Below are 9,258 nucleotides of genomic sequence, written 5' to 3' on the forward strand. Positions count from 1 at the left end.
CCAGGAGTTTTAGATGTAAGTTTAATCTCATGTTATTAGCTTTAAATCTATTGTTTTATTTTAATTTATTAGTTGGTATTTTATTAAATTTTTACATGTTGCAGGATTGGATTAATTATACAAGCATGGATGTTATATCTGTTGGAAAGTCTGAGCTTGAATTTTATTTGGATGAGGCAATACTTCAACCCCAGACATATCAAGATTTAGATGTTCTCAATTGGTGGAACACTAATAAGGGTAGATTTCCTATCCTTTTAAAGATGGCAGCCGATATCCTTAGTGTTCCTATCACTACAGTGGCAAGTGAATCGGCTTTTAACATTGGCTCCCGTGTTCTCACCAAATATCGGAGCAGTCTTCTTCCTTCTAATTTTCAAGCTCTTATTTGCACTCGTAATTGGTTAAGTGGTTTTCAATATGATGGTAATATAAATTTAAAATATATGATTATTTTGTTATATAATTATTAAGTAAAATTTGATTTTATTCAATTATAATTGAAAAAATTTTTCATTGTTGTCTTGTTCCAGATAGTGAAGAGAAAGAAAGGATTGAGGGAGAAGAGGTAGTGGAAGAGGAAGAAGGAGAGGGAGAGGGAGGGGGGAGGGAGAGGGAGAGGAAGAGGAGGAATCACTTGAACCAAATCTAAATATGGATTTGTCTGCCATTGAGAGTGCAAATGTAGTTTTGGATGATGATGAGGAACAGGAAGAGCCACAAGATTTGGATTTAGCTTGACTTTTATTTGTATTGTTGATTATTGTTATGTTTTAACTATAATGTCATATTGAATGTGTTGTTATTTTGTTGGATTATTTATTTTGGATGTTAAACTAGTATAATGATTTTGCTCTTGCTTCGTTAGTTTAGATGGTTAAAAAAAATAGTAACAATGAATGCATGTTGAATTATTATTTTGATGCAATTAGGTGAGAAAAAAATTATCAAAATCGTACCAAAAAAATATATAAAACGGGTATTCGGGCTAGCCCGAAGCCCGAAAAAATTCAGGCCGGGCTTGTTAATTCGGGCTTATAAAAATAGGTGGTATATTCAGGTTCGGGCTTATTCGAGCCGGGCTTATGGCCCGCCCGAATTCCCGGCTCTAAATGTGAGATCTATTCATTAGATCCCTAACTCTCTCTCTCTCTCTCTCTCTCTCATTTTTTTCATTGAGCACTTGATATTTTAGATGTGCCTCACGTCAAGTTGAGAAGATTTTAATAAAACTTACTAATTTGAATTGAATCAAGTGAAGACACTACTTTTTATGAAAACTCTACCATTAATATTACTGCTTTTTCAGAACTCAAATTTGGAATAAAGTGATATTTTCTCTCTATGCTTTATCCCAACATTTCTTACATTTATGCAGGATATATATTTTTATTCAAAAGAATCTACATCAGAAAGAGTAAGTAGGACCCGTTTAATGCTACATCCTCTTCCTCTGCTTCTCTCATTAAATTTATCCGTTACGTTTGATCGGACTCGATTGAGTCAGAACTCAGATGGATGCACGTACGGACGCTGCCTCAATCATGAAAAAATGAGGCCTCCGTAATGAACCATCTTATTAGTTCTCTCCCCCTCATATCTTGCTTGCGTTTCAATTTTCACCCATGTCCATCACGTGACCATATGCATCCACTTTCAGAAAATAATCATCGAAATTTTAAATCCAATTTCTATTATGAACGCACAGCACGCATTGTTAATATATTATAAGGTGGTGTTCCTGAAACAGCAAGCACATGTGTAGGAATAGCGGTGACTGTATCAATCATCAACCAACTCCGTCACTCTTCAGCAAAGAAAATTTCCAGACGAATACTGAAATGTTTCGATATGCTAAATCCTCATCCTATTAATACAAGAGTCATCAATATCCGGGCAGCATAAACTAATAGACATTGTACAGAATCTCAAAGGTTTCAGTTGCTGTACTTGTATACATATGGATATTCCTTGATCAATGGAGTTAAGTCTGATTTACAACTATTAATACACGAAAACAAATAAAAAGATGAAAATCAGGACCCCGGCCTCCCCAGATGGTAATAACGACAAAAAAAGCTAATCCCACATAACTCTTCGCATATGAGTTACTAATTCAACGTTATGTGCAATCAATCAACCATTGTGCGCGTATAAAAGGAAGAGCATAATTCTTCTGCCCTCTTGTGACCAAATGTTTTGGTTCGGTATAGCACCACGAGACTGAAATATGAATAAAATGGGGGAGTCGAGCTGCTAATTCCATGTGGATTGTCTTCCACACAGCTCTTCTTCTCTGATCGCTCCACGTGATCCTACTCTCTCCCAAAACCGTTCAAAGCCTTCACTGTTTCTGGTTTTATTACTAACTATGATTGTTGTGAAATAAAAGCACCACCACTTCCTTTTTCACTTTTTATCTCATATCACATGCGTCTCAGATCTGTGAGCTCGCTTTTAAGTTTTAACTATATTTCGCCATAACTGAAATCTCATCCGACTCGATCCCCATCCAAACACGCCCTCCCAAGTTACTGCTGTCACAAACTGTCATTTATTAGATTCATAGGGGCAGCACCAGAAAAGTATAATATATATGTACGATTATGCATGAGAGGTCCCCATCGTCCTCAATTTCCCATGTCAATTGGTTATACGAATTCGGCAAGAGAGCTCAGATCCCAAATGCTGAGGCTCTCAATCTCATCTTGAATTGTCTCTCATCCACCGCGTCTTTCCACTTCACACATTCCTCTAATCTCCGAGCCATCTGCTTTCACCCTTTCGCTCAAAATCCTCTCCATTCCCAACTTTACATTAAAAGATAGCTTTGGCATTAAATGACTTGCAAGAGAATGCCAACTTGTGGCTTAGATACCTCAAATCTCAAGTCAGTAATGTTTTCACAAAGATACTGTTAATCCATTACAGGGAAGAGGAAATAATGCAGATAAGTGCTGGGTTCGCATGATAATTCCAAGGGAAGTGTGCAAATCCAAAAAGATACCCATATGACGGGTGGGCAGAGTCTTTTCTAGGTATATTAATATAATTGCAGAAATGAGGTGATCGGCAGAATTGGATGTGGCAATTCTGAATCAGTCATGAAGGGGAAATAGGATTCTGATTCCTCTATCTGTTCTGTGTTTCAGTAATCACTTGTTGGGCTTGGACCACTTTCTTGAAGACTATGCCATATTCCTATCCCCATTCACATGCACTTTTATTTAGTTTGTTTCTTTTATATATAAATACACCCCGTTCCTAAAAATTGTACTGTTTTATTACATTCCTTGTAATTATTTATCTATGGTATCTTTTTATGCCCCTCCTATCACCATTTCCTTTTTCATTTTTGATTGATATTAAATTGGCTATGTTGCCAAATCATGACTTAGTTCTTTTAAATCAGGAATCAATTATTACAACCATACTAAAATCTCTTGTTACCTAATTAATGTTGCAGAAAACCGCCAATGGGGAATCATTCATGCACCAATACTTCATGTAATTAATCTTGCTCATTCAAGACTCAACTACATATAAGTTTTACTTTTCGGTAGCTGTATCAGAGTCAAAGTCAAAAGAAGAGAATGTGCCACATGACAAGGATATGGCTATATGTAAAAGGGAATTAATCATATGCAAGCCACGTTCTTGTGGATGAAGTAATCATGAATATAGAATTGCTAGAGTTCTTCATGTGAATGTGTGCTTGGCATCTTTTGTCCTATTCTGGGGAAGGTTAGTCCCTTCTTTTAGTCTCTGTAATTTCAATTTGCTATCACATTATTGTCGATCCCTCCCAGATAGTTTTATAAGATGTGTAGTTTAATGAAGCACAACTAAATCCGAAAAGAGAGGCTGATTTGGGATTATCCAGAAAAATAAAGGGTAGGATCCCATCAATCACATGCGTTTGCATCTCTTTTGCCTCTCTCTGTCATGAAAGAGAGAAATAAAAGAACGAGAGATGATGATAACTGATAAGAAAAAAGAAGAAAAGATAAACCTATGCACATGATATGCGGGGTAGGTGACGATAAATCAGTATGTTTTTTGCTCTAGATCTTTTTGTTCCTACATCAGCTGTACAACTAGATTACCATAAATAAGCAACTTGAGGTAATAATCATATTTGACAAACATCACTGCTCACATTTAATGCATGTTCGCAAATTGTAGCTTAATCCATAATTTCAATTTCTCAGGCGCTGTTACCCAAACACACCAGGTAGAGCGACTGATTACAGGAGCAATCTCTTCCAAATTACTCAGGATTACAATAAATAAATAAAAAGGCTATAGAAACAGCTGATGGGCAATTTAAAGATACGAATAGAAGGTCAGTTTTCAGCTGGGTGACGGTGGGGTTGTGATGTGAATGAATTTCTAGGTTCAAATTGACCTAATGAATGACCTATACGTAAATAATCTAATTATAAACAACATGATTTGACTAATTAATAATTATAATATTGCAGCTACGTTTAGCATAATGAATTTAAAATAAGGTGGAAGAATGGGCTTGATTAGTCTAGTAGCATAGAGCAAAGCATAGGCACACAAATCATTCGTGTAGAAACAGAGAAGAAAGACGATGAATGTGGCAGATAAGAGGGTGAATGTGTGCCACAACATCATTATAGGGCAAGGTTAGGGCTAGGTTTAACCCAAAACAGAGATGGAACGACATCAAGTCTAATTAATTATTGCAAACATATCGTGGCAGGTGTTGTTTTCCTTCAACGGAAGGCAATTAATTAGCCAATTGCAATAAACATGTCTATTCCATTAATGCTAGCTGTAGCTGGAGCTTGTTATACTCGTTCGGCTCCTTCTTCAATGCAGATGAAGGATTAAAAAACATCATAGAACCCTAAATTTGGATTATGTTATTATGCGGCAGAGGTGAGAGGAGGACAAAGTTAAGTGAAAGTAAGGGGAAAGTAATAGAAAACGATGCATATGGGTGATTGGAGAGAGGGATGTTCCAATTTAATAATTTACTTGAGACGCGTACCCGTGGTGGCCAAAAGGCAAAAGCGAAAGCCTTTCTCTTCGATAATAACCAGTCTCACATGCTTTCCTTCAAACTGGTCTGTGCCTAGTTATTGGGGGATTTCGTCGGAGGCTGCGAACAACATGGCTTCATCCTTCGTACCCAGACACAGACTAACTGCTATGATCATGTGTTGGTGTTCCCCATGATTTTTTATGGGATTATTTATTCATTGATAAGGCTGATTTTGTAACTTTAATGATGCTGACGGTGACGATGCAACGGTCTTCGTTTTCTTTCGGTCAACTTGTGGTAAAATGAGATATTCTGATTTTTTTTTCCTTTTCGCTTTTTTTTTTCCATTTTCTTATTGTGAATGAAGAGAGGGAACGGCGACCGTTTCCCCTGTTGTCATATTCAAGCTTTGACTGGTGTTCTTTGTCCTGATGGGCATGCCCTACAATTTATTATTGCCGAGCAGGTTGGTCTTCATAGTTCAGTAATTTCATCAATCGTCCATTTTAAGGTTAGAGGCTAATTGCTGAAAAAGACACAAGAAAATCTGCAACCCTTTTATCAGAGCCCACTTCCTTTCCCGTGTCTAAAGGGTTGCTTTAAAATTAGAATTCAAGTTGTAACGAAAACGTTACGGTTTTATTTTCACTTTGAGTCTACACATTTCATAAACATGATCAGGTACTCAATTTGTTAACTGGTTAAAAAGAAGAGTTCAGATGTCGTTATTATTATTTTTTTTTGAATAAGACATGTCAATAAATTTTTACAACCGGATTAAGCGCCCCCGAAATTACATAAGATCAAATGCCGAGAAAGGGATATCTCCCTTCCCAGTTCGCAACAGAGGGCTAGCAATATTTACAACCTGCAAGATTTATCACCCTCTTGGTTTCATTTACCTTTTCTAATAACTTTTTACTCGAGGTCATTCCAGTTTAATGATTACTTGGTCTGAGCAACCAATAACTTTTCCTAATGCCACCTTTTAAAGCTTGAAGGCTGTCAAAATATGCAATCTCCACGCTGAATCTTGCCTGCACATGCGTGCATTCTTAGTTGGCTTCAGGATGAGCACAGAGTGATACTTCTAATCATTTGATTTCAGTTAATGAATGTGATTTACAAAACCAGTATTTGAAGCAGCATCTCCTGTAATAAATAAAGAGTCCATTAAAGATTTTTTTTTTTTTTTCACATGGCATTACATGTCATGGAGCACCAAGCCACAGTGTCTATGTTACGCAGTCAGATGACGCATCCTACTGCCACACGAGTCAAATGATGGGCTGCTTCCTGTCAAAGTATCCAACATCTACATGATTGGGGATCCTGAGGCCCTTCAAACCATCTATCCCACAAAAGGTTCACAGGTCCATGAATTCTGTTTTCGGGGCAAAAAGAAAAAGAAATAAATGATGATTATGCAGGGTAACACAACATATAATACGAAGTGATGATGTAGGATATAGAAGTTACTCTGGGAGTAGTGGATCTGACCTACTTTCCACGTTCTGGAGCAACCTGCAACATGTCAAGAGGAACTATATCAGCCTTGCAATAATATCGCATCCTAAATCATTATCATGCTAAACTCAGATTTATACCATGATTGGGCAAAGCTAACAAGGATTTTTTTCTAGTTAGACAATTAATCTATCTACTAAGAAATATTCAGAGATGTCTTATTCCTACTTTCAGAGAGAACAGTCTTTGGAACTTACTCCTTGCATATGGTTGACACATTTTCGGTTTTTTCAAGCACTTCCAGTTCTTCCTGGAAGGAATACAAGAAAAACACAACAAATCAGGAATGCAGTAAATGATGTACGAGTGGGAAGAAGCCTTTTTGCAGAAGCTAAGTGGAGGCATATAGTAAAAGAAAACAATCAACCTAGTAAAATGCCTTGACATGAAATTAAGCAACCGGAAAAGCGCAGCAATATGGCCCATAGTTATTAATAGATTTTTATAAAGATAACCCATTACTAACATTAATGAGAAGTTATTATTTATGGAACTAAAAAAATCAGAGAATTACATATTTCTGGGAAGTCATATGGCACAGATACTTTACAGATAATTTTTTATCCTCTAATCCATTTTCATTTCAAAAAGGAATTCATCGAAATATCTTAGCATAAAAAAATTATGTAGACATTTTTCAATAAGTTTTTTTGTGTCAATTTCTGCATGCATGCATTATGCACAAAATCTGGGTTCTCCTACACCTCAATAAGTGGTACATGCAATCAGTGCATCGTGTAAATAGCATTAAGTCTTCATATCATCAGGGCATGCCATGCCAAGTAGGAAAAAGACCCTTCTTGAAAAGATCCGAAACTATTAAGCTATGATGCTTGTTTGATATGGTCTTCAGGCACAATATTTCTTATAAAATTTATAGCCATCAACATAGAGGATCAAACTGTGAATCATCATTAACTCTTTCTCTGTACCCTTTCTGACAAAATGCAAGATTATGAGTATCTAATAGTAAAAATATTAAGAACGGCAATTTTACATTTCAATCACCAAAGACAGTTATCAAATAATAAGAGTTCTCCGCGGTACATTATGAAGAACGTGAAACCTGACAGAAGCAACAGGAATGATAATCCCTAGGCATTTCAATATGTATCTTCTGAAATAAATAGGATTCCTAAGAACCCTATAGCTGTCATGCTGATGACACCGGTAATTTAAAATTTCAAAACAAACAAGTGGGGTTTTGTTATAACTAACAAACTAGACGCAATAAAAGTTTCAACTTTCAACTAGTTCGACCATGATATGAACATTAATATGTTTAGCGCAAGAAATGCACATTATCCATAACCAGGTCCGTGTTAGATATGTCTCCTTCCTAATCCTGTGAAGAAAGAGGAGGAAGGACTTGGGGAGTTAAGATATGCTTTACTAAAGCTCAGCCTAATAAGGCAAATCAGAAACCTGATCAGAATGGACAGCCAACAATAGCCTGAAACTTCATAATTACGCGCCAATAACCAATAAATTCCGTTCAACAATTCATCTTCATCCAAATCCCAGAAAATTTCACACCCTTTTGTATACCGTGTACAATGACGGCGTAATCTAAGCAGGGAATTCCTGTAGTTCCACCTTTATTTAAGAAGCAAAATCTAGAAACTCTTGCACACAACTTTATCCCGTTCCCTTCCAAGAACCCTGCTAATCTAAAGACTTATCCACCTAAATGCTCGCACAATGAACTAGAAATACTTTGGCTTCAAGCATAAGAATCGCCAAAAATTGTCAAGCTCTTAGCTTGGCAACAAAAGGAATCTATTCCGTCGAAACTCGTGATATTCTGGAAAAGTGACTTCCAACAGACCCAAGAACAATTCAGTATGTAGTATAACGACGCATCATATGTAGCAAGACAAGTTTCATTACACAAGCAGGTTGATAAATACAAACATGTAAACATATAAACTAAATTAGGGGGAATAAGAAGTAACTGAGGAAGAAAGATCACCTCGAGATATAGGGTATCTTGCTCGAGACGCTTCACTTCCGCAAGAATCCGATGCTTACCTCTTTTATCAGGCCCTGCTACTGCTACGGGAGTGGCTACTGAAGCAACGGCTTCTCCATCGGTGGGCCACAACGCCGTTTCAGACGCCATCACCGGGACTGCAACAAATGACCCCAAGTAGGCTCATCCAGTAACATCTCCCTCTGTTTTCACCAATAGATCCAAATTCAAACACAAACACTCGGCACTCGATACATATTTCCACAATATGAAATCTCCCTCGAATGCTCTTCCGCTCTCACACCTACACAGCTGGAAAAGAGGGGAAAGCAAAAGCAAAATAAAGCGTATTTACTACAAACCTTACTTTCTGTTCTTCCAAAGCCGTTTTTCATTATATGAAAACGCGAGCCTTGGATCTTTTTTTATGATTTTTTTTTTGGCATTATTGGGATTCAGTTATTTTCTTTGGAAAATGCTCTCCGTAATCATTCTGCTAACTAATTCCGCATTTATCATCAATATCATTATAAAATGTTAAATTTATATTAGATCATACTATTTCTGGTCAAAAAAAGATTATACTTACTATTTATAATTAATAATTAATAAATATTAATATGGCTTTTAATACGAGCCATTTTTGGATAATATATATCTTTAGTAACTAAGTACTATTGATAATATTGCATGTAAAATTATAATTTCCTTTACTGAAGGAGTGACTCTAAACGGAAATATG

General features: G+C 36.5%; 1 protein-coding gene and 1 long non-coding RNA gene across 2 annotated transcripts; both read right to left on the bottom strand.

Moving 5' to 3' along the window:
* Positions 1–1,882: 1,882 nt before the first annotated feature.
* Positions 1,883–5,391, bottom strand: LOC129305293 (uncharacterized). Its single transcript, XR_008591973.1, has 2 exons — positions 5,024–5,391; positions 1,883–2,534 (listed from the first exon to the last, which is right to left on the bottom strand). It is a non-coding gene; the product is annotated as an uncharacterized LOC129305293 (long non-coding RNA).
* A 699-nt stretch (positions 5,392–6,090) lies between these two features.
* LOC129306588 (guanine nucleotide-binding protein subunit gamma 2-like) lies at positions 6,091–8,893 on the bottom strand. Its single transcript, XM_054947265.1, has 4 exons — positions 8,517–8,893; positions 6,742–6,794; positions 6,497–6,541; positions 6,091–6,401 (listed from the first exon to the last, which is right to left on the bottom strand). The coding sequence occupies exons 1-4, from the start codon at positions 8,664–8,666 to the stop codon at positions 6,317–6,319; spliced, it is 333 nt and encodes a 110-aa protein (XP_054803240.1). The 5' UTR covers positions 8,667–8,893; the 3' UTR covers positions 6,091–6,316.
* Between the last annotated feature and the right edge of the window lie 365 nt (positions 8,894–9,258).

Source organism: Prosopis cineraria, unplaced genomic scaffold, assembly GCF_029017545.1.
Source record: "Prosopis cineraria cultivar Desert tree isolate PC_DT_omini unplaced genomic scaffold, ASM2901754v1 PC3, whole genome shotgun sequence".
Lineage (NCBI taxonomy): Eukaryota > Viridiplantae > Streptophyta > Magnoliopsida > Fabales > Fabaceae > Prosopis > Prosopis cineraria.